The 25,856-nt window shown below is 42.7% G+C and overlaps 2 protein-coding genes across 3 annotated transcripts in view; both read left to right on the top strand.

The window, feature by feature from the left end:
- Positions 1–3,369, top strand: part of LRRC31 (leucine rich repeat containing 31) — a 47,743-nt gene extending 44,374 nt beyond the window's left edge. For both annotated transcript variants that reach the window (XM_013945189.2, XM_013945188.2), the window contains exons 8-9: positions 1,034–1,201; positions 2,395–3,369. In XM_013945189.2, the coding sequence (XP_013800643.2) occupies positions 1,034–1,201; positions 2,395–2,714 (488 nt within the window). In that variant the 3' untranslated portion in view covers positions 2,715–3,369. The remainder of the gene's footprint in view (positions 1–1,033; positions 1,202–2,394) is intronic.
- A 5,373-nt stretch (positions 3,370–8,742) lies between these two features.
- LRRC34 (leucine rich repeat containing 34) lies at positions 8,743–25,034 on the top strand. Its single transcript, XM_067301600.1, has 14 exons — positions 8,743–8,755; positions 9,895–10,144; positions 10,246–10,367; positions 10,784–10,891; positions 14,901–15,019; positions 15,927–16,048; positions 16,206–16,270; positions 16,995–17,078; positions 18,721–18,849; positions 20,612–20,707; positions 22,319–22,473; positions 22,567–22,722; positions 24,168–24,294; positions 24,581–25,034. Exons 4-14 carry the CDS (start codon positions 10,856–10,858, stop codon positions 24,782–24,784), a joined length of 1,293 nt encoding a protein of 430 aa, XP_067157701.1. The 5' UTR covers positions 8,743–8,755; positions 9,895–10,144; positions 10,246–10,367; positions 10,784–10,855; the 3' UTR covers positions 24,785–25,034.
- The last annotated feature ends 822 nt before the right edge of the window (positions 25,035–25,856 follow it).

Genomic DNA, 25,856 nt, shown 5'->3' with positions numbered 1-25,856 from the left:
GCCAGGTGGAAAACCATTGTAAATCTTCCATCATTGTGCCTGACTGGATGAAGTCCTTTTAGTCCTTTGTCTGACAGTGAGCTTTCATAGATTCCCTAATTTTAGAAGAGGAAGCAGCAGAATGTGATTTCATATTATGCTGGAATTATAGTTTGGTTGTAACACTGTATTTGCAGTTTACTAAGGTAAAGCTTTGACTGAAGGTTTTTCTCCTCGCTAGAGGTGAACATTTCAGTAGAAACTTTCTGGCTTGGGGTTAAGCATGAGGCAATGGAGGAATTGAAACAATGACTGCACAGCCATGAAGAAAAGTTAAGCTATGCCCAATCTAACACAGGATATGTAAATTCAGTTTCATTTGCCTACCTACTGCAGATCTCAGTGGATTAGTAGCTACACTGTGTCTTTGATAGGGGTTCCATATGTCACATAAAAACGAAGTACAGAGGGATCTGTTAGTTATTGTGTATCGTGCAGTTATTGTATACTACTCACTGTTTATTCGTGATATTGAAATCCACAGCAAAACTTGACTGCCTTCAGCAGAAGCAGTATCAAACTGAACTGGTCAGAGGTCTCTGCAGGAAGAGTACTATATTTATATCATTACAACTATGTAAGAGTGATGTCTTGGAAATCAGTGTTCTCAAAATATACAGTACATTTCACCGTACATGGTGAGTTCACAGCAAAAATTGCTGTCTTTAAATAAATATTAATTGGTTTAAAAATTAACTCCTTACATTAAATTGACTTGAGTGGGGTAAAGTCAGGCCAGTAAGGTAAGCAGAAACAAGAGAAACCTCTTCAGAGATCTCTTAACACTTGATAAACAGGCTTTTATCAGTGTTATATTCTTTAAAGAGTACAAGAGATTTTTTTTGTCTGACTATTAAGATCAATTAAGTCATTCTAAGCACAAGTAGGCAGCCCATTAGGAACCTATTTACAGGTGAATTGGTGGTGAGTGTGTCTATTGAGACCATGTTGTTTTCTCTTAGTAAGCAGAAGTTACTGGTCTTAATCTTTTCAGCTGAGGCTGCCCTTCACCTTCCTGAACTGGAGATATTAGACCTTTCTTGGAATAAGTGCGTTGGTGGGAACCTAAAGCTGCTTTTGGAAGCGCTAAAGCTTGCAACGGAGATTCAAGTGTTAAGACTGAGCAGCTGTAACTTGGTGACTGAAGATTTGGCACTTCTAAGTACGTATAACATGGTATTTACTAGCAGTCAGGGAGTCAGGGTATTTAGACCACAATTCAGAAGGGACTTGTTCCATGGACTGGGCAGGTTCTTGCATAAATCAGATGAAAAGATGGAAAATACAGCAGTATTATTCCCAGAAAGGGTTTTCATGTTGCTGAAGGCTGTGTCATGTACATGAAAAAATTGAAAAGGATAAAAATTAAAGGAATCATTTTAGCAGAGCTCTGTGTATTAATATAAAAAGGCAGCACCCAGAAAAATATGTGTTTTGAGTCTGTTTTTTACTTCAGATTTTTAAAGCTGCCTTTAAGCATTTTTATTTTGTTCAGTTGCTGTTTTGGTATTCAGTAATTTATGAGGAACGTACATGCTGACAGCCAGTAATAGAGGCATTACCAACTTTTGGTCCATTAGGTGTGATTCTGGAGTCACACTGTTATGGGAGAATTAAAATAGAAATATTTTAGTCCACTTCCCAGCAGCTGCTGAGAAATGCTGGAAAATGGGAACCCAATGAAAGAATAAATTCTAGGATCCTTTTTAAAATCTGTTTATTTTAAAAACATCCTCGTGATTCTCTGGGCCCAACTCATGGGTTTTGAGTGTGTGAAGCTGGCAATAGCTGTGTGATAGCTGTTAAGGCTTATAGTCTGAAGGCTGGTGAGATGCAGCCTGAATGTTTTTGACTTTACAAATGTCACCTTTGGTGGGTGGCTACTTTGCCAATTGTACATTAAATTCCCAGTTCCCTCAAGGGAAAATTAGGCCTGCTACCCTCCCACGCTGAGTGGTGGCTGTTGTAATCATGTGTCCTCATCTAGTTTTGCTTTCCTCTTTCTAAATCTCCCTACAAGGCCTGTCTGCCTTTTTCAGTTGGCACTTGATATAACCTCCTTCCAACTGACTCACGGGTTTTCAGGTTGCCATAAACTTTTAACCTGACACTTTTGTTCCTTTTGAATTGCCTGTGCTTTAAATGTTGTACGCGCCTTCAGCTGTGATAATATAGCCTTTCTGAGACCGATAAGAAGTGATTGGCACATTTGATATTACTAAGAGTTGAACCTTGCTATGTTTGAATGCTGAAAGGCCTTAAATAATATCGTGTTAAAATACTACTCTTCTTGTAACCTTTTAAAGCAATTGCAGGGTATATTGATTGTCTGTTTGTGGCTGTCATTTCTTTCAGTCTTACTGACACAGGATGGTCATCTAGCCAGGTTACAGAAGCTGGACTTGAGTTATAATGACAACGTCTCTGATGAAGGGTGGGCCATTTTCTTTAAAGGCTTGGCAGTATTCAAAGAACTGTCAGAGTTAGATGTCAGTCTTCGCCCATCATCTTGCCGTGACTGTGGGATGTGGTTCAGTGAGTTGTTAGCAGCACTGACAAAACTGCCTGCATTGGCAGAGCTGGGGATGCAAAGATGGGTCCTTTCAGAGTCCCAGCGGAAACGACTGGAAAGCTTTAATCAAGACAACAAAAGAAGCATTCGTTTTGACTGTTGATGGAGTTTGAAGGTTTCTGGAAGGCCTTTTGCAAGCAGCCCGTTAACTAAGTATTGTGTGTCTCTGATTTAGAATACTATCCCATTATTACTCTTGTCTTTTTTCTTGAGAGCTCTTGAAATAGTTCCAAAATCATATAAAACTGTTATTTAACCTTCTGAATACATAGATCCTTACATTTAATAACATACTCTTTCCTGTTCTCTGGGCCATGCTTACATTGCTATGCTGAAACTACTACATGGGCTTAATTTTGGTGTTGTGAATACTGCAGTGTCTAATGTTAAAAGAGCAGTGAAAATTTCAGATGGCTGCATTCCAGGTTTGCCAACAGAGAGAAGTGGCTGTGATGTGCAATACCTATGGGTGGGCAACATGAGTATGGCCTTGTGTGTATAACAAAGGCACCTTTTATATTCAAATACTTGAATCCTCTATGTTTTAAATTTTAGTCTCTTCTCCCTCAAAACTTTTGCCTCTTCATGAATGTATTAAAGCTACATAATTGAAAGCTTTGGAAAGCATCCCAACAACTCAGGATTATGTATTAGTCCAGTAAGGAGAATACAAAGGAATCCATTCTGGCTCTGCTCTGGCCCTTGATGCCTTCTGATGGTGTAGATGAGTCCTGGGTATAGAATCAGCATAAAATCAAGGTAAGAAAGAGTTGACTGGTGTCTCTGCAGGTCTTGAGGGCAAGAGAAGTGCTGGGGTATGTTAAATAGAAGTATGTCCTGGTATATTAGCAAGAATTCTGAATGCAGAGCAATCCGTAAGCATTCTGGATAAGGCTGTGCAAAGATTTCAGGAAACTTCAGGGATGGTCCTTCTTATCCTGGGCTGTTTCAGCCTTACCCAGCCCGCACCTTCTGTACTAACCCTCTTAGGAAATACAGCACAAAGTCAAAATTCCAGATTTAAGGGCCTGATCTAGAGCATATCAAAACCCATGGGGGTCCCCTTAGTGCCTTCATGCTTTCTGCATTCAGGATTAATCCATTAGTAGGCAGTGTTCTTATCCTTGCCTTAAAGATGGAAGAAATCAACCCAGAGAAGCAAAGTCTGTTATTCAAAGCCACAGGACAGCATCTAGCTAGGAGCAGAGCACTCTGCTCTGTGCCCAAGACCCATTAGATCAAGCACTGACTCAGGACATTTGAGTGTCTCCTCTTTTCTTTATTTGGTAATTTCTTATTTGGGATTTTATTAGATATGCTTAAACATAGCCAAAATCTGGCATAATCACTCATGTCATAGAGCATGTTAGCCCACACGTGGATTCAGTGACTGCAATGGGATTATTCATTGGTAAGATATTTTAGGAAGTAAAGATATTAGATCTGCCCACTGAGTGAGGAGTCTTAGAGAAATCCTGAGACAGCTTGAGGGATAAAGTACTGCTCAGTTAGCCCTGAGCATGTCTCCATGTTGCAGCAATCTCCTGGAGGAGAGGCACAACAGGATCACTCAGTGGCACTCTCCTAGCTTGTTAGGACCCCTCAGCAAGTTCTCCCATGAAGAATCAGGTTAATATTCAGCTTTCAGTCTCAGTGACCCTTCCAACATCAACTTCTGACTAGTCGGGGATAGGTAGCAGCTAACCATGCTGTGCTGCTGCTACTGCATTGCTTAATCCATGATTTCATGTGAAGGTCTCCTTGGACTTCCTCGTTCCAGTTTCAGTTCCACTGTAAAATACACTTGGCACCCCTAGCTCTGAGAAATGTGGTATGAACTGGAGTGCCCGGTCAGAGGTAGCAGGGAATTGCTGCAGTGTGCCATCAGCTATTTTCTACGGAGATGCTCATCTTCTGAAAGGAAGCAAAGAGCTCTGGTTTCTGTTTCATGCAGGGCTAATGTTCTGGGAGACTTTGAAGCAGTGACTCAAGCCAGGAGAGTTACTTCTAATGCAGAAATACCATCATGTCTGTTTAACACCTGCACACCAACCTCTTCTCGTAGTCACTTGCCTTTTCTTGACTCTCCTTAAATATGCTTCTGGCTCAGCTGAGAAAGTGACCCTCTGTCTGTTCTTTGACAATCTCTCTGAAACACTCCTTTCCCATTTGAACTGCACTTTCTAATTTAGTAAAGCAGCTGGCCTACGTTTAATGTCAAACGTCTGTTGTAATCTTACTGCCTTAACTGGACATCAGTGTTGGGGTTTCTTGCTGTGTCACACTCTGGTTCCTTGTTCTCAGCTGCAGAGCGCAGTACAGACTCACTGTTAGCAACCTCTCCACTCACTTCTCATGATCACCTTCTCAGTCCTTTGTCATGATTGTGTCATGCCTATGGTGCCACTAGAAAGCTCTCTGTTCACGTCTATTTATGTACCATTTATCTTCCAGTCTTCCTTGAAATCTCTCTCTCTCCCAGTGATTTCCTCCTCAGTAGTCCCTGCCTGTGTCATCCTTTCTATGCCTCTACGCCTTCACTTAGGGTGAAAAGGTTTCATAAGACACCTCCAAGCAATCAAAACAGCATCAGTCACCTAGTAAAATGGAAAATTAAAAGGCAGAACAATCCCAGTTTTCTCCACTTAAAGTCCCCAGCTCTCTCCTTACTGGCAGGTGCATTAATGAGACTTCAGTATCAACAGATTCAAGAGTCAAACAGAAATTAGATCCATACCCTGGACACAGATGCAGCCCACATCATTCAGAAGAGCACTTCTGGAGATGGAGCTCTAGAAAGAGCTGTGTATTAGTGACCCTGCTGTCACCACCTCCTTCAGTGACCAAATTCTCTTTCTTTGAGCCAACTCAGACAAGGTGAGGAAGCAGGACTGCAGTTTTGACCAGCCAAATAAGCTGAATAAGGTGTTTTGCTACCCACCCATTCATGTCTTTTGAGTCTGTACAGTGGCTGGTCACAGTCTGGCTCTGCGCCTTAGTTCTGCTGCAAATAAAACTCTTGAGGAGTTGGGGGAAGCACTGAGCAATACTGAATAAAAACTAGACAAGGATATTGAATGTCTAGGACAAACAGCTGTCTGTGAAGTGCTCTGAAACAGTATGGATACATGTAAATTTTGCATGCTACAATTATAGCAAGGAGTGTCTTTCACAATTCTTTTGAATAACAACGGTGTTATTACATGGCAGGACCCAGAATCATTGCAGAATTTTGCATTCTGCAAACTCACTGTTTTCAAATAAACCTGTTGTACACAGACATTTTACAAGTTGTTACTTACCAAGATATCTCACAGATGAGCTATAACACTAAGGATTTGACAGCTTGCAGTCATTCAAATTACTATAACTACAGACTGTCAAAACATCATGAACATTTTTGCAAAAGTGTAGAGATACTTTTTAAACAGTTTTTTTTTTTTACACCTCCACAAGACAAGATGGTAATACATGTTCTGGTAGAGGTGCTTGCATCCTGACTACCTAGAATCCTCCTCCATATTTCCAAACAAGGTATTCATCATTTCTGGATGTAAAAATCATTTAATAACTGCTGGCATGTGTGGCTACAAGTATTGTTTCACTCTAGATATGGATGTACCTTGCTGATTGGAAAACAGATTTCTAAGAATTGCATGTAAAATATTTTGGGATTCAGAACAAAGAACCGGACTCCTACAGATCAGATTCATTTCCAGTTAATCAGCTGTCTTTATGCTTTGAGATAACATGCATTCAGAATGAGAAATCTCAGAATGTTTCAGAATCAGCCTCATTCATCTGGAGTAAATGTTGATAAAAGCACAAAAACAAGCCTCAAAATGATCTGTTTTCATTGTAATACTTGCTGTTCCAAATGCTTTAATACTGTTTGTTTCTTACTCACTTATCTCTGCTCACATCTGCCCTTCGTGTAACTGAAAAGAGCTCCGTACAGTTTGCTGTACAAATGTCACTTTTTGGCTTTCGCTCCTTTTATAGGCTTTTCTCCTCCCTTTTCCTTTCTCTTTTCTTTTCCTTTTTTCCCCTTCTTTCCTGTTTTTATTAGTTTCTTAAGTGTCAGGAAAGATCCAATCCCCTTCCGGATCATCAATCCACGCCACAGATTCTGGATCTGAAAAAGGGAGGAATAGTCTGGTTACCTCGAGGAAAAGGGTAAAAGCAAGAATGTGGAACAGTGTTACTGATGGTTACTATTGGTACAAAAAGCCAGGCACGTTGTGGTCTCCAAAAAACCCCCTTTTCTGTATTAGACTACATTGGTTGCAGCTAGGATGGACGGCCAGCCACCTGGGGTTTTATTCTCTAGCTTCTTTCTGTGTGCTGTTTCTTCAAGGGAAATTCCTTATCAGGGAGGACACTAACACTGTTGTTCTCCAGACCCTTTCATTAGAATAATGAATGACCACATCTACACATCTCAAAATGTCATCATTTAGTCCAGAGTCTCAGAAGAACAGGTTGGGAGAAACACATTAGTTCACAGAATAATCAGACATTACGGAGGGGAGGCGCAGAAGAATCAAAGACTGAGGGTTTGCCTTTTCTTCTTTCTTGCCTTGTATTTGTTCTGAGCAAATTCAGTCCGTGGCCCGCTAGTGATACAGACTGATCTTTTGGAAAAGAAAGAACACACAAAAAAAGTGTGTTTTGTTCAATGTGGCTGCACACTGGAACTTCAACTCTCTGCAGTCAAACTGCAGTCAGCAAGAGCGCAAGATGCCACCTGCAGTTTGTTGCATCTTTAAGTAAGGCCTTGATTTGGAGGATCCGCCTTGTGTTTGGACACACTAACCATTCCTCTTCCACTGGACAAGGAACTAAGGAAAGCTCTGCAGCGAGTTGTAAGGACTGTTCTGCTCACTGTGACATGGTGGGGCCGTTAAAACCTTCTGTTACGTTTGTGAATGATGCCCAGTGCTGTATTTCCTGATGGCTCCCTATATCCTACCTTAACATGATCAGTAATAGAAGTACTGCTCCACCACAGGTGATGCATGCAATGTTTTAAGATGTTTTTGGTGTTGCATAGAGTGCCCTGTAGATTGTTCTAGAAGATACCGGATTACTAAAACCACGGCTTTGTCTGTATGTTGCAGTGACTTTTTGAACACCTGTACCTTTAAGATCATGGCCTTTTTACGCCTTTTTTCCCGTAAGTATTCCAAGATGGCGAATGTCCCCCGGCAGCACACTTCCATTGGAGGGTCTGTCATAGGATTCCCATCCACAAGCACCAGCTCCAGCTGCTGCAGAGTGTCCAAATCCTCGGGCAGCTGGTGCAGCTGATTGTTCTGAACGAGCAGCTTTTGCAGAGCTGAACACACAAAAGCAGACAGCTGCGGTCGGTGCAAAGACCAGGACTGATGTGGAACATTCCTGTGTGCTCCCCATAAAACAGCATGTGGATGAAGCCCAGACTCTTCAGTTTGTGCATGCAGTGAGTGTGTGTACTGAATATCCCACCAGAGCGTTGTTTGAAATTCAAAGTAGCTGTTCCTAAATACAAAAGGAGGGGAATAAGGGTTTCCTAAATCAATGCGTTTATTTCACTAGATGAAGACCATTCAGGCAGCAGTCAGGTGGCCAAATCCAGCTTTCAGAAGTACTGCTAAGTGGCTCACCAGCAGCACTAGTGAACTTAGCCACACGCAGAGATGCAGTGGAGAACTGGGGAAGATGGAAGAACTGGGCTGGGGGGCACCCACAGAGGTCAGGTTCCTCACCACTGCCCTGGCATCGCTGGTGCTGACCCAGTGGGTCTTCTCCCATCAGGTGGTCTGCTTGGAGCTGAGCTCTGGGATACACCCTTTCCCCCCAACCCTTGAGGCTGAGGTGGGTCCCTGGGGAGGACCTCCTCCTGTCTGCTTGGCTTGGGCACAGTGCTCCCCACCACCTTCCCAGCTCCTAGCTTCCATCCTATTTGACCCCCTTACAATTACTGCATGAGTCCTGAACTATGCACTGCATTCCTTCCTTCCCTTCTCCCTCCTTTTTCTAAAACGCTTACTGGAATTTGTGTCCTTAGGGCCACAAATGCAAAGACTATATTGCACCTTGTATTTGGCATATGGAGTCTGGGACCCGTTTAAGGCAATTGTTGCGACAGTCAAGTATTTCCAGGTGGGTCAACAAGCCGATGGCTAGAGGCAGGTTCTCCAGATGATTATTCTCTATATGCAGTTCTTTCAGATTCTGGAAAATATGTGTGCATAACTTTTCATAATTAAAGGATTTTTTCTTAGCTTGATTTATAAGCAGTGTACAGAGAATATCAGTAAGTGCAGAAATTAAGTTTAAGCACTGAGATACCATTGGGATGAGTAACAGGCACAGAGAGACAACATGGGCTGTGTATTGCATTTTCAATAGGCACTGCCAGGCTTGAGGACACACTTACTTTTCCCTGTTGCTTATTCAGTTACTTGTGCTCTGTCTGAATACTAGCAGAGCGTTGAAGTGTCCAGCTGGTGGTTAAACAGGAAGAGTCAGGAGCCAAAGTGACATTTGCTGTGGCCCACTATATCAGGCTTTGCAGTGACTGGTCATGCAGTAAAGCATTGGGTTAGCAATATTGCAGCCCCAGGAGCGCAGAGTCTGTGATTTTGACCCAAGACAATGTATAGTATTAGGAAAATATGTAGAATTTGGTTTCAAACACTGAGTTTTCATGCTATGCCTATTCTGAAAGCCCTGGCCTGATGCTGCACCCTTTGGACTACTCGAATGTTCATTGCCTTAAGAGATTACGAGAATCTCCAGTCCCGCGTTTGGGAGCTGCTGAAGTCCCCAGAAGTGCCATGCCGCAGCAGGCCCAATTCTTCCCCTTCTCTTGTTCCTACCTGCAATTTCTTGATGTCTCCTGGCAGGCTTGTGAATTTAATTCCTTTATCTTGTCCCAGGTATAATCTCTCTAATGACTCCAGGAGAAAGATTTCCTTTGGAAAGATACTGAATTGGTTTCCAGTCAGGCCAAGACACTTTAGATTTGCCAGTTCTTTCACCTCCACGGGTATCTAGACACAGTCATTAAGAAGATACATTATGTCAATTAAACAGTAATCTTTGGGATTTCAGTTTTAGGGAAACATCTTTAGGAAAAAGCTGTGAAGCTGCATTAATTTTGTTGGATGAACATCATAGAATATTCCAGTCATTAATATAACATTATATCTCACAGTATGGTGTAAACTTTGGCAAAAAAAATCCATGTTGTTTCCTCTACTGGAAAGATTTCTTATGTGGTTAATTTTATTTCTTAGCAGAAACATTTGTCTGCTTCTTCACTTCCTTTGTATGCTCAGCACAGGGGAGAGTAATTTAAATGACTGAAATCTGAAAGTGATTCTTTTGCATAAATTACTACTTCTGCAAATATGACCTTCAAGAAGAAAACAGCCCAAGTGAAAATCTCCTTGGAAAAGGAGAGCTGCATCATATGAAAAGGGGGGTGTATCCTGAGCTCTAAAATGAGGATGTCCATGATTATTGTCATAATAGCACAGCTTTAGGGTACGTAATTGTTTATTATCAAATGAACAGCAAATGTTAATTGTGTTAAAGGCATTAACAATATTCTAACCATTTTAAAATTGCCCTCTGCTCTGTTTCAGTTTGTGACATGTATTGATTCTACACAACTGCAGCTCTTATTTTCAGTGTACACAGAAGAAGATGCAAAACACCTGAACCAGTCCCTTCAGTCAGTATTTCATCTTTACTGCTCAACACACAGGTCAGACTTTCCATATTCTCTCTTTTCTCTCCCTGTTTGAATACTCAGTGGTTGGTGATGATGAGTTACGTAGTCTCTGGTGGATATCAGGATTAGGTGACAAACTCTTACTACCTTGACCATCACTTGCCTTACTGAGTGCCATTTTAATTGAGATACAAGGACTCCATAGCTCTAATGGCTTTCACAGTCATTCCAGTACTGTGAAGCTTTCAGCTAGTGCATAAGAGTTTCTTAGTTCAAAGACAGACTATATGTAGTCTCAAACTGGAATGGGAAAACAACCAGCAAAGCTAGCACTGAAGTGCAGGATGTACCGGTGTTCCCTTACTGATAATACGAGAAACTTTGCAAATACAGCGTTTTCTGAGAAAAGCGTGGGTTTTACCTGTCTGCCTGCGCTGATTGCTCCATAGGCAGCTGCCTGGTGACGAGTTCTTTTAGGCCTGATGGGGACTTACCTGACTGTTGAAGAAAAACTGCAGTGAATGATTAAGGCACATGAGACAGCCACATACTGCATGGTAAGTGCGTGCTAAGGAAGGAGCTACATCTAATTGTAAACATCTAAATAGGAAAAATGAATCCACAGACCACCTAAACAGGTGCAACATCATCTCTCATGGAAGAGAGCTGGTACCAAGGTGCAACATGCCATCCCACATTGGTAGGGAAAGGTGGTACTCAATTGCAATGAAGAACATAGATTTTGAAAAAGGGAGGAAATATAATAAAAATGAATAAGAACAAATACCTCATGTATCTGATTGTCATCCAGGGCCAAAATTTCCAGATTTTTCATAGCGCACATTCTTTTAGGAATCTCATTGAAGCAATTTTCACTTAGATCTAGTATCCTGAGGCTGGTTAATCTGGTGAAGGACTTTGGTACTGTGTGCAGTCCAGTGTTCCTCAAGTAAACAAGGGAAAGGGACAACCAGCTGCAAATCTCACGTGGGAGCTTCTCCAGATTGTTACCAGATAGTCCAAGTTCTTCCATTTCAGTGAGATTCTTCAAACCTTGGGGAAGCTTGTGCAGGAGATTATGAGACAGATCCAGCACAGCCAGTTTCTGGCAGTGTTGCAGTGTATCAGGAATGGAGGATAGATTATTAAAAGCTAAAAATAGCTTAACTAAGTTTGTCAAAGAGCCAGCCTCTTCTGGAATGAGACTGACTAGATTTTGTTCCAGATCTATTATTTCTAAATTTACCATATGACAAAGCTCCATGGGAAAACTTTCAAATCTGTTTTTTTGGAGGTAAATCTCTCTGAGTTGTGTCAGGTTCACTAGTTCTTTGGGCAGACACTTTAGATTATTGTCAGAGAGTCCAAGCAGTTCTATATGATGTAGGTATTTGCAGATCTGTACTGGGACTTCATGCAAGTTTACTTTATAGAGCCTGAGCTGACGAAGGGCCTGCAACTTGCTGATAACAGGCAGCGAACTGAAAGACAGTGGATTGTTACTTAAATCTAAGCTCTGAAGACATTTCAGCTCCCCCAGTTCTTCACATATATCCTGTATGTGATTCTGGTCCAGGTAGAGAACCCTCATGTTTCTCAGGTGATTGATGGCTCTTGGGATGCTTTCAATCAGGTTCTTTTCCATGTGCAGCTCTTCTAGATCTTCCAGTCTCAAGACCTCTGGTGGGATGGTTGTCTGTTGCTTATTGGCTAAATCAATAAAAAATATCCTGTCTGTGACATGCATGGGGGAAAGAGCTTCCTTCTCTGGCACTCCATTCACTGGTATTTCTTGTGCAGTCTGAACGTGGTTGTTCTCAAAACAAACAGTGCTGCCTTTGGGGTAAGGAGTGCTCCATGTGCTGGACTTCTGGCTCTGCTGAGGCTCAACCATCTCTGCTCCTTATTTTTAATTTAAGAAGAGAAAAAGATAAAAAATCAACAATACTCAAACATCTTCCTACTCTAAATAAATATTGGAAGAGCTTAGTGTTTAGGGACAGTCTTCTCTCAGTTTTACCCTTGAAAAAAGCTGCTGTTGTTCATTGACAGTGAAAGCTGAATACGTACAGTGGGACCATAACTTTGAACCACAATATATCCTTCAGTGCCCCAACAGCCAAAATTCGGATGGTGACATTGTTAAAGTCAGTGGGGCTGGATGAAGCAACCCTCTTGAGTCTTAAAGGCCTATTTTTAAAAACACTGACTGAGTTCTGTATCCAGCTATGCTGATGGTAAAACTGGTGAGAGTTTTATTATGAAAAGGGGGCACCTTTTCCTATGATGCGTAGTGGTTTCTGAGCCATAGAGTGAAGCCGATATTTATATTACCCTTAAATTTCTAATATTGCTGGTGGTGACAGGAGGGAAGGGTGACTACTTGACTGACCTCTGACATTGACAGGCCTGGATGGAGGAAGGCTTTCGGCTAGCTTTTAAGAACTGATCAGCGGGAGACGGGTGTTGGTGAGCTCCCGCCTCCCTGATGCCAAGCTCCTGCCGGCAGCATGTCACAGTGCCGGAGGTGGGCCGCGTCCGGGCGTCACCCGAGCGGGGGGGAGAACTGAAAGAACACAAGGTGTGGAGAGAGCAACACTGAGTTTCACAATCTAATTTGGACGTTGTGTAAAGGTATTTTCTTTTTGATTAGTTTTGAGTTCCCTATGGAGGAATGATCCCTGTGTATTGTGAGGCAGGGAGAACATGAGATCCCAGTCCACCCCCCCTTGGATACACGGGTAGTATTAAAGACACTGGAAGGATTTATTCAATGAAAGGGACAGGCACCTTTGAAGTAACTCTGCTAATCTGTGTGACCACATTAATTTTTGTGAAGGGTCCTCTGAGAACATGGGCAGACTGCTAAGTGAATGTCCCAGGGATAAGTGATTAAGGTATTATAGACTCGCTTGGCTGTGAGTAACATCACCTCTGTCTGGCTGCCAAACCTTTCCTCTTAATGGAGGCAGGGCAGAAGAGACCCCAGCCAGAAGCTGCTGTGCGAAAAGCCCAGCGTCGCTCACGACTCTCAGATTAAGGCTCCAGGAGCGCCACAGCGTGGGCTGGCGGCCAAAGGCTCCTGCTCAGTGTCGGGGCTGAGGGGGAACGTGTGCGTCAGGCTGGTTTCGCGGAAGAACGTCACCCGATGAGGCCCTGGGACATGCGGGATGAATCCCTTTACCCCGTGGCCGCGATGCCCGTTCCCAACCTGTGCAGCACACCTGCGCAGCCCTCATCACAACGCGCGGGCGATCACAGCCCCGTGGCAAGGGGATTTACCGCGCGTCTGGGGCTGCCTCGCCTGCTTTGCTGCCTGTTAATCTCTGTCTTAGAGCCCGACTAATGCTGCGGCATCCCAAGGCGATCCGACGTAAGCTTTGGAAGCACCACCTACGGCCCAGATCCCTCCCCGGCTCCCCCCGTGCTCCCCAGGCGCTGCGCCTCCCACGCGGGCCGGGCCTCGCCGCCTCGGCCTCTCCCACCCGCAGACACGCTGCTGGCCTTGAGGAACAGAGGAAAACAGGAAAAAACAGAGAATTTCACCCGGCAGGAGGGAGCGCGCGGGCTGCGTCGCCGTGGCGACCGGAGTCGGGCTCCGTGCGCTCTGCATCCCAGCGCGCCTCCCACTCTCGCCCGGAGGTCTTCGCCGGGAGCCGGCGGGAGGGGGAGGCGTGCGGGGCGCCGGGGCCTGCCCGTTCCCCCGCGGCGGGAGACGGCCCCGCGCGGGATGAGGGGCGCTCGGCCGCCGTGCTGCTGCGCCCCGCTGCCCGCGCTCTGCCGGCTCCTCCGTGAGAGGTGGGGCTGGGACGTCCTCCTTGAATCTGCGGAGACCCGCTCTGCACTTCAGCCAAGCTCGCGGGGCTCTTGCCAGAGGGAGCGTGGGTTTGTACGGGGAGGGGGGCGTTTAGGAATTGGTTGTTTCAGTAGCTTGTAAAGTTTGCAGACCCGAACCGTTTCAGGTGGGTCACGAGGGGAGCAGGTGCTCAACGGGACAGGGCTTTGCTCTCTCCTGGATGCGACAGGGCGGCTCGTGGTCTCAGATCTCATTGCTGGTTTCGGATGGCCTAGCAAGGGGTGTAAATGCAGTTTCTCTGCTTACAGACGGCCAGTCACATCCGTTCCCTGTACCAGTTTGGTCAGTGATCCACGCATTCGTGTCTCTGCGCCTGAACATCGAGCCCTAGCGTTTATTAGGAGCTAGTCTGGATGTGACCTGCTGGTGTGGTGACACGCTGCCCAGGGCGGTCTGCTGCTTGGGTAGCACACGTGGACAGAGAGGTATGTCCTGCCAAAACCCTCTGCTTCTGCCGCCGTTCATATTCCAGCTCCCCCTGGCAAGTCAGAAATACATACACGAGTCTACCTCTTGTTCCCATGTTTTCTCCATCTATCTGCTGTATCTGCTATTTTTCTGTTATATACACTGAGAATTGTAACTCTTTTAGGACTAACCCCTTTTTTATTGTTGTGCAGCACCTGGCACAACACAGTTTGGGTCCTTAGAGATGTTGCTAAGCTACCATAACGATGCAAGCAATAACAGTTTGTTTTGTTTTCGAGCAGGTCATGTCAGTTCTTCCAGATCTTCACCAGCAGTACTTGCAGGCCTGCCAAAACTTGAGCCAGCCTGAAAACCCCTTCGTCGCTTACATGCTTCAAGAAGCTGATAGAAGTGATAAAACGTAAGGAAATAACACACAGCATGTTTCGGATGCTTCTGAAAGCCTTAAGCAAGATAGCAGGACCACAAATAGAACAATGAGAAAGTTCATGCAGTTTCAGGTTTGAACACAAATCACACTTAGCTTTTACTGCAGAAGTTCTGTTTTAACTCATCTTGACATCATCTTGGCAGGATTTTTTAGCTATATAACCTTTCTAGGCAGCTTTACAAGCAGTAAAATCAAAAAAGTGAAAAATGTACAGGATGGTGCCTTTATGTCCCCTAGAGAAGCCAAACTCAGTGTCTAGTCATCCCAACTCCCTTCCTTTTGTCTTGCTCCTGTTTAAAAAGCCTCAGCTGCATCCCATTAGCTTGCAGCTGGTAATGCTTCCCTGAACTGTCTCTGAATCCTGACAAGCCATTAACCACCCAAACCGTATCTTGTTTTATGGCTACCTAGGGCTTCCTCTCATAGATGCTCATGGGGTCAAAGCTGGTTGTTCTCTGGAGAGAGAATCTGAGGAGAGACAGTGTAAGGAAATGGTTGTGTTAGCTTTTGGTCCTGAGGGCAGGACAGACTAAATAAATGAAAGGGAACAAGTGAAAAGGAGATGATGAGATGGCCCCCAGGTTAGTCTCCTCTACTGCCTTCTGTTCTCCCCTCATCTTGCTTCTTCCTGCTTTCTGCGCACATGTGCTAAGTGTGGTCCTGCAGCTGCAGAGTCTTCAGAATATCAAAGTGGACAGTGCTGATGTACAGCCTGAATCATGTTGTCGGTCACAGGGCCGCCAAAGTTAGCTGCGTGCAGTTCTGAGAAACATGCCAGTGAGGGCGAGCATGGATAGATTTCCTATCTGGAGAGAGAATTCATTTTTCTGTATGATTTTCCTTTTCCTGATGTCCTTATATTTTTATGTTACAACAGATGGACAAAAGGAATCACATTAAAAATAGCTGGAAATAACCATTTAGTGCCAGTGCAGAGAGTTACAGATGAAGATCTTCAAGCTCTTGCCGCTGTCTTACAAAATACTGTATTTGTCACAGGTATGTTTTCTCATATTCGCATGGTAATTTCAAACATACATGAAAAAAATTAAGCAATCTAGTTTTCAGCCTTAATTCATCATTATTTCTTTCTGTTTAGAGATCAATTAGTTATAGATATGCATTTGTCACATTCTTCATTCTTCATCTTTTTCAGGGTTGGACCTGCGTTATAATGTATTAACCGATGATGGAGCAAAACACATGGCAAAATTCCTTCAGGTACCAAAATGATGTTCATCTTTTATCAATGTGTGATTTATTTGGCTACAATAATATTTATCTGTGGTGTACTTGAGACAAGAATGCATTGTTTTGGCAAAATTCCTTTGATTTTGACTTTCACGTCCAAATCCATCCCACCAAAATCTCGGATTGCATTCTCTGGGGAAATTTGTAATTTCTTTCCATGTACTGGTAGCAAAAGGGGCAGTTGTTTGACATTTGTCTAGTGTGTCATGAGAAAGAAAGGTGGAATAAACAGGGGGGCTTTTAGGCTTACAGTTCAGTTTAGCAAAGGATGTGATGGTAGTGTCAAGTGTGCCAGGGCCTTTGCTTTAGATACTTCATCATCTCTATTAGTCTTTTTGTGGATCTAAACATAGGCATCTTTAATGCTGCCTTTCCACTATTGTAAGCACCAAAATCCAAATCTAAAATGGTGATTTGCCACTCAGTGCCTATGTTACTAGAGTTCAAGGAATACCATTAAGTTCACAAAATGCCTAATGACCTACAGCCTACACGTTTTTCTGTCTCCCCCTCATCATCTGATGTACCTTGGTATACTTTAACCACTTCCCCATGTCAGGGGCTGCCTGAAAGGCAGGGAAAAGCAGAGGCTGTAAGCATGTGTGTGATGCATCTCCTTTTTGAAAAATGCAGGCATTCTCTGAAAAAAAAACAAAAAACAGCCTCATTGCTTTTCTCATTGTGTGTTCCTAAGGAAAACTCAACTCTGCGCTACCTTAACCTGATGTTTAATGATATTGGCACAAGCGGAGCAGAGCTGATAGCGAGAGCACTCCACGTGAGTATTAGTCTGTACTCTGGGAGATCTAGACAATGACATCTAGTTTGATATTTTTACTTTTGATTAACAGTACTAGCTGTCCTGCCAACATCAAAGTTGACTTGAAATGTCAATCTGTCGTCAGTCTATTGCTGTAACACAGAAATTACTTGTTTTTCCAAGGCAGACTCCAGAAATCAGATTTCAGACAAAGAGAAAGTTGCCCTCTGCTGCTATTAATATTTGTCACAACTATCATATATCTGGATTTTTCTGTGTGAAAATTCTGAGATTGTTTTATTTATCAAAGTGAAATATTTCCTCAGTAGCCACAATTTCCAATAGCCCAAGCTGCTTTTTCTTTCCTGTTTCTGGTCTAAAACTCACTGCTATGCAATAATGCTATGGGTTTTTCCTTTGAGAAACTGATGTCAATACTTGCCTTGATTCAAGATGTCTGAGACGTGTTTTCAAAATTTTGTATCACAGCAGCAGTATAAAAACATGTTTATTATTTTAGCCTGGTTTCCTAAGGAAATGAGGCTTGTGTGTAAGGTTTGTTGTGTTTGTGAAATGACTCACGTGAGCTCTTTCCTCCTCCTTCATCGTCTTTGAACTCTGAGTTAATTTCAACTAAATTTGACAAGTCTCCAAAACGCTAAGCTTCTCCGAGAGGATCACACCGCATTGGGTTTGCATGCAACCCCCAGCGCTGCTTGTGCAGCTCTGCAGCAGCGTTCGCTGGGGTCGTTCAGCAGCCGGGCGGCTCCGCAGCTGCGCCGGGTCGGGTGGGATCCGCGGGGGAAGCAGGCGGAGAGGAGGGGTGATGCCTGCGGAGCAGCAGGGGAGGGCGTGCTGCGGACACGCGGGACGCATACAAAGCCATATGAAACCTGGCTTCGTTAGTTCTGCTGCTCACAGGACCGTGTGTTTTGTAATCTCTTATTTAATCAGTCATAATCTCTGGTAATGAGCGAGTACAGGGATACCGAGGAATTACGGATGCAAAGCTACTGTGCATTGCATTTAGGACTTGATCCACTGAATAGATATTTAATATCCTTTGAAGTTCTGTGGAGGGAGAAAAAAAAAGACATTGACTTTTCTAGACCTTCCAGGGCAGAACTTTGTTTTTCCAGTGAAGACCTCAGTCCTGCAAAGACTTGCGCCCTGGCTTGACTCTCCACCAGGCAGTACTACTGTCACAACTACTGAAGTAGCTGGCTTCACTGAACTTTGATGGGTCATGTGATTTAAAAGCCTCTGAAAAATAAAGCAAAGTCCTGGTTTCTTAAAAACAAATTATAATTTTGTATAAAATACACTTAATTGATGTAAATCGGTTTTAGTATAATTTTCATTTCAGCTGCCAATTTTGACATAAATTTCTCCCTGGAGTATTTTCATGAGCCTGAAATTTGGGGGCTTACATCAGAGAAACAAAGGTCTCAATCAGATTTTCCATCCCGACTGTCATGCTTTTGATTCCACTGTGGGGAGCCTGAGCCAACTGCTTACTCAGTGTTATCAGCTAGACACTATTATTCTACAGGGATGTTTTGTCTTTGTGTGACAACTAGCAGGATTCACAGGAAAAAGGACTGTGCTGCTGTTCAGGCCATTTCCAAGGAATTAAGTTCTTTTTATTTATTTTGTCTAGAGGAATGAAACACTTCTGTATTTGCGAATGACTGGAAACAAAATAGGAAACAAAGGTGGGATGTACTTTGCTTCAATGCTGCAAATTAATTCAGCCTTAGAGAAGTTAGATCTTGGAGACTGTGATCTGGTGAGTAACCCAGTAAAATTATCAGCAATGACATAAAACTAACAGTATTTCAAGGGTATTACAAAGGACCTGCAGTGCTTAATTAGGGGGATATGCCATCTGTTGCCACTTATTTTATACACTGTGTTACCTCCAGCTATCACAAAATGTAATGTTGCAGGGCATGCTTGGAAAGGCATGTTTCATAGAGCACCTGTGAAGTCATATCCTGTGATATATCAGGACCGCTATGTCCCTGAGGATTCAGGTGCTTGGCTTTCATGTTTTGCAAGGTTTGTTTCTGCTGTTCATATTTGTTATGCTGTCTAAATCCTGGGTAGTTCTCATTGAAGAAGGGGCTTTTTTATGAATGATTCTTTTTATGATGGCTCTTTTCTGGACTGTGCAGTGCTATAAGGCCTGGAAGTTATTCCTTCCCATAGCTCTGTTGTTCATACTGGAGCTCAGTCCAGCAAGGATGTAGGCACAGCAGTGCTGAATTGAGTATAATGGCCCCTAATTTGATTTTAGATGACCTGCCACCTGCCTGAGTCAGGTGCTGAGACTCCCTCTGCACTGCATGGGAAAGGGTAGGAATGGGCCCATGTGCTGAGCAGGGAGCGTCCTGCTCTAGCCGGTAAAAGTCTGTGGAGGATTTTAAAAACCCGCATGGGGTTATGGCACCAGTTAGCATTCGCAGCTCTGAACTGCCTCCTGGTCTCAGGCCTGGACACCTGCCTGGTGGTGGTTTCTCCTTGTGCGGTAACCTCAGAGGGGTTGGAAGGTGGAAGTGGTTCTTTTCCCTGCCTGAGAGACTTAGCTCCTGTTTCCTGCCTTGCAGGAGAATGCTCTAACCAATGTAGAAGTGAAATTAAATTGGGCACTCTCAGTCTTCCTGTTAACGCTGTTCATCTTTTGGGGAGATAACAAAGTATATGCTGGGCAGAAGGAGTAAGTTTGACTGTAACCTAATTGTTGTGACTATCCTCTGGAAGCAGGGAGAGACCTGGGGTCAGATGAAACTTTATTATAAACATTAGTTTCCTGCAATTACAGAATTTTCTGCCAAACTAGAATGGGAAATATGCTTTAGCAACAGTGAAGGGTCTTGCAAATACATAAACAAGGAAAATGTAGTCAGTGCAGGTAAAATATATTTGAAAGCATAATGTGGTTAAACTTGATAGGGAGTTGATAGATAGTTAATTTAAAGTAAAATAGCTTCAGGTGTAGATAAGCCTCATTGTAAAGTAGCATAAATATAAGTTACGTGTAAGTAAGCAAAATAGAAGGAAATAAAAAAAATCAGGATTGGCCTGTATCCTAGAATCTCACTAGTCTGTACTGCATTAATTCACATTTAATATGAATTTGCTTAATGGATAAAAGTTAGCCAAAATTTTTACCACAGACCTCAGAGAACACACCCAAGCCCATTCTGTGTCATAAATTAGGTGAAGGAAATTAAATGAACAAGTATCTCTTTGAGATGCATTATTCTTGCTTTTTATTTTGTGAGTTGCCAAAGCTCCTAGTCATTTGTACCTCTCAGTCTAATCCCACTCTATTATTCCGTAGAGACTGGTGTTACAGAAAATACATTATGTGTCTGTAAGTATTTGCTAGTGCACTCGCACCTCTCTGAGGTATGTGGAGGCAGAAATAGTATTTCCAATCTGAGCCCATCTGACAATCAGTTCTAAGAAGTCATGGTAATTTTGTAGCTTGATCTATATGTGATGGGTTGGGTTTCTCTAAAGAGTTTGTTTATTTTCATTTTCAGGGTACGCAGAGTCTAATGGCAATAGCAACAGTCTTGACTCCAAACAGATCGGTCAAAGCAATAAACCTTAACCGTCCTTTAATGTACAGCCAAGAGGTAAGTGAGCAGACTGCAGTGTCAGCTCAGTCGGAGAGATGCGTAAATACAGTCAATACTGATGCATTTATGAACTTCTGGACTACGTGACTATGGGCTTCCTTACAGAGTAATATAAGTGATTCCAGGAACATTCTTTTTCTCTTTCTGCCCCAAGCCTTGAGCACTCGCAGGCTGCCTCAGTTTAACTAAAGTGTTTTTATTTCTTCCTTCATACATATGCATTTGTCAAATAATGGGCTAATGAAGATGGCTTGATATTAGCGAACCCAGTATTCCTACTGTTATAGCATGGAGAGCTTACACAGTGTTCAGCAGAATGAGGGAGAAATGCTGTTTAGCAGGAAATAAGGGGAAGAACAAAAGACTGCTGTTTATTTGAGCAGTGTGATGCAAGGGTAACTGCCAGCTTCCACAGCCTAAAGGAGAAAGGCATACTTTAACAGGATGCCATATTCATGTTTGGTTTTGTTGTTTCATCATGTGAACTTGAAGCATAAACTTAACAGGTGATTTACTGTAGATTTTAATGAACCTTATTAATACAAAAACCTATGATGCATTTGTTATACAAAACAAAGATACAAACTCTCCAAAACAATCAAGCACTTAAAAACAAACAAACAAACAAACACCCCTGCAAGGCAGTGGTTGCTGGGGGCTGCGCTGCAGGCCATCAGATGTGTAGATGCAGAGAGCTGTGGTGCTTTAGCTGAACAACTCTTCAACAAGTCACGCAGCTTCTGTGCATCAGGGCTCCTGCTGAAGTCTTGGCTGCAGAGCTGGTTGTGATGGTTTCACCAGACTCGCAGCAGTTTTCAGGTGTTCATGAGACGTACAGTATTTTGCTGATGGCAAGATAAAGTAATTAAACGGTCATGAAGGCCAGGTCTTCCTGTATCCCAAAAGTGTTTTTAACAGTTCAATGAATTTCAGTTGTTTCTTTTCTACTAAGGCAGGGTTTGATCTGCCTAAGCACTGTTTTGGAAGTCAATTTAAATTATTGCTATTGAAAATACTGGCGAGACATTTGTTCGAGACTTCCCCTTCGCCATTAGTCCCACCTTCAACTCTTACCGCTTGCCCGAGGCCTCTGAGTTGTTACCTTATTTTTGACTCAGAATTCAGTTGTTATCTTAACTAAATGTGACAACTTCAAAATGAACTTACTATGTCTTACAGTGACAGGACATACTTTTTCCCATAGTTAATCCTGTTTCTTTTAATGAAGCAGTAGATTTGTGTCATGACAAGATACTTCTAAAGCTAGTGGAGGCTTACTCAAACATAGTCTTGAAAAAGCAACGACTGGAAGGGGAACCAATTAGACATAATGGTTCAAATATTGATGCTCCTGATATTTGCAGGGATGTATAGTACTGTAAATCTGCAAATATCTTTTTGGTATTTTTCACTTTTTTTTTTTTTCCTTTCTCTCCAGTGTCATTATCACAAAATGTTTCCTGGCTATTTTTAAGATGGCTGTAGTATATGTAGTAGAACACTACTGATGACCAAATCCTGCTGTTAGTTGTGTATCTTTCTTTTACTGAAGTAAGACCAGATCTTACCTCCAAGTTGAGTTTAATAAAATGGAGTGTATCTTTTTAGGAAGAGACCACAGTTCATATAGCTCTGATGTTGAAAACCAACTCTTCTCTTGTGGAATTGCATTTGTGCAAGCATGAAATGAAAAAATTTGGTGTAGAGAGACTATGTGAGGCATTGTATGAAAACTGCAGCCTGAGATACCTTGATCTTAGCTGGTAAGAGTTATTACATGACATAGACCTGACTAACATTAGCCACTTACTTTTTTAGTATCCCCTTTTAAAAAAAAATCTGCACATCTCTTTCAGTAATAAAATAACTCGTGATGATGTGAAGTTTTTGGGAGAACTACTAAAACGGAACCAAACCCTGCAAATCCTAGACCTTAATTCAAACCGAATAGAAGATGATGGAGCTATCTACCTGAGTGAAGCCTTGGCTCTGTGCAACAGGACCCTTCAAGCGTTAGTATTTAACTTCCCCAGAAACTGCTGGAGTAACCACTGAGCATATAAGAAACTCAGCCTTGGCAGTGGCTGAACTGATATCAAAACTGAGTGCTTGGATGTTACTGATCAAAATAGAAAAGTAAAACAAAAAGTTCAAAACCTTTTGGTCCAACTGAGAAGGGAAAAATGAGCATGACAAGCAGATTGGGTGGGATTCATCTGCCTTGGCATTTGACATGCCCCAAGACATATGGGATGTCCAAAGGGTGCTGGCAAGTAGGCCACAGGTCCTACTGGAGACCTGCAGCTGTGACCCAAGGGGATGCTCTGATGCATTTCAAGTGGCACAGGAGGCTTGTCTTTGGGTAACTGGATCAAGTCCCCTGCAGCTTTGCTTGAGCTAGAGCACTGCCAGTAAAATACTAGGCCAAGAAATGTCATTCAGTCCAATGTGCTAAGGCCTTGTATTCACCTTCCCATACTGCCAGTCCTCTTCCAAATTGATTTTATTTCCTTTTTCTCTATCATCTTTGGTTCCGTTATCCATTGCTGCATGGTCTGACATGTGCTTGTGTGTTTATTTCAGATTCTATTTCTTTTTTGGTTGAATCTTAAATCAGTTTTACAGTGGTTCTTACCATCTTGCACTTACTTCACAGCTTTCACAGTCATTCTAAGAGGGCAAAAAAAGAGGCTATTAGATCTTTAGGGTTTTTGGGGGGGGTTGTTTTTTTGTTGTTGTTCGGGGGGTTTTTGCATCCTGAATGTGTAGGCCCCCATGCTCTACAAGGGTAAACAAACCAAGGTCTCCATGCTCTACAAGGGTAAACAAACCAAGGTCTCCAAGTCTTCCGAATTTTAAGGTAATCAGATTCCATGCAGGGATAAGGCTCTATATTTGTTGATTCTGATCTTCAACACTTAAGAAAATCCTCTGTTTAAGTTAGCTTTCGGGTGAGCCCAGAAGAGCTATAATCTCTCAATCAGGGTATATTTTGTAGCTGTGTTTAAACCATGTGCCAGTAGGCTGTAAAAGCTGATCAAAGGTGTTACCTGAAGCCATTAGTTTTAAGTAGCAGACTGAGGAGGTGGTGGCTGCTAGGTGCCTCTGAAAGCCTTCCAGGTTCGCTAATATAAAAATAACTGCCACTCCACGAAGATCAAAGCTTAACCTGGGTCAGTGCCAAGGCTTGGGCTTCAAAGCAAACTAAACACAAGACCTGGCCACCATGCAGTAAGTCAGTGACACTGAAGAAATGAATAGTGAATAACCTCGCTGCATGAGTCAAGGAAGTGCTCTGAGAAATAGTGCAATTCCATAGTCCAAACTGCTTTAGCAACCTGAAAAGGATTTTTATAATAGGACCTGACCTACTACATATTAGTAACTATATAAAACTAACAGATGGGAACTCAATGCTTTGAAGGGTACTTGAATAATCATTTTCTCTGTTTATCAGGTTATCAGTAGCAAGCAACAATATAAGCGGCAAAGGACTTGTAGCTCTTTCAGATTCAATGAAAACAAACATGGAACTTTCTTATATTTACATTTGGGGGAACAAATTTGATGAAGCCACCTGTATGGTAAGTGTTCACTTCTGAACTCTTCTAAGAGGGCTGTTTTATTTATTTATGTATTATAATCAGTGGGAAGACTACACCAGCTAGTGGATAAGATACCTGATGTACCATTTTATTATTATAGTATGGTGCTCTGATGACCAGAGATTCACTGGACATCAGCAGACGGGAACAATCAAGTACTTGCTTAGCCTGTGGTATCTTCTAGAGTCTTCCTTGTAGTCAAGTGGATGGGTAGAGCATCCTTGTAGAATATTCTGTGTCAGAACTCTGTTTTTATTAATTTCAGGCATTTTCAGAATTAATTCAGACTGGCCGCTTGAAGCCTAACTGTACAGATGTGGAACCATATGAAGTGGATGGGCACATTCACCTTGCAGAGGTCTCCCATGGCCTCAAGAAGCATTACTACTGGACACCAAGTTGTGGGAAGATGAAGAACAAAGATGCTAATGTCAGTCTTGCAATTGGAGCTGTTTCAGAGTACTTGTGAGTAAGGTGGCACTTTGATACACTTGCATATGCTTGAGTTTTTTCTATCCTGTTTCTAGTAAAATAGACTACGTCTATATCAGACTTGCTACACGTTGTTTCTTTAGAACCTTTAGTCCGGAAGGAATCTAAAAACACTTGAAAAAGGCATTAATGATTAAAATATCAAACCAAATGTCTCCAGTATGTAGTGACCTTAAAATCTGTTGCTAAATAATGCCCAACCTATTAAAAGCCTATTGATATGAAAATGCATTGCTTTTGCTGCAGTCCTTTCTATTGCACACATTATCTCTTTGTCTTACTGTGATTAGAAGTAGTTCCAGGGCTCCCTGGTAATAGATGAATTTATTGGAGTAACACACTAAGAGGAAAAATACTTTCAAAATGGCATAACGCACTAAGAGTAGTACTAGGCATTCCTGGAAGTAATGGGGAATATAACAGTCACAGACCACAGAGGTAATGTAGTTTAGACCACAGCAGTGCATTTCCAGATGGTGAATTAAGCTCTTTGCAGCGGAACTACTCAGTGCTGTTTCGGAGACTTTCTCAGTTTAGGATTGTATCAAGTGCTTCTTATCTAAGAAATATGTGGGGGCTGGTTCGGAGCAGCAGCAGGGCCTGTGGATACAGAGCATCATGCCTGAAGCGTGCTCTTCCCTAGGGCCGCTGCAGAGCAGAGCTGCTGCTGCCCTGCCTGGCTGCAGACTGCAGTCAGGCTTCCACCTACCTGGGAGAGCCCACAGGTGATGCTACTGCATCTCAAACAGCCTGGAGTACAGCCAGGCAGGTCAAACAGATACAAACTTGTGGTCTAGGCTGCAGCTGGGCAGCAGCTTTGCTTGAGAGCAAATCAGATATGCTGTGGAACAAGATTCCTGTAGAAGCTGAGGGGGTTTGGGTAAATTCATTTGTCTCCAGTGTGCTCCATATCCTCTCCCTCCTTTTACATGTTAATGGCATGCTTTTGGTTTTCCAAGTGTCACTTTTTTTTTCTTTTTTAAACAAAGGTAACTGAACTTGAGCATTTAGCCAAAATAATGCAGGAACTTCAAAGTTTTTACTAATAC

This window comes from Apteryx mantelli, chromosome 9 (assembly GCF_036417845.1).
Source record: "Apteryx mantelli isolate bAptMan1 chromosome 9, bAptMan1.hap1, whole genome shotgun sequence".
Lineage (NCBI taxonomy): Eukaryota > Metazoa > Chordata > Aves > Apterygiformes > Apterygidae > Apteryx > Apteryx mantelli.
This window is presented reverse-complemented; position numbering and strand designations above follow the sequence as displayed.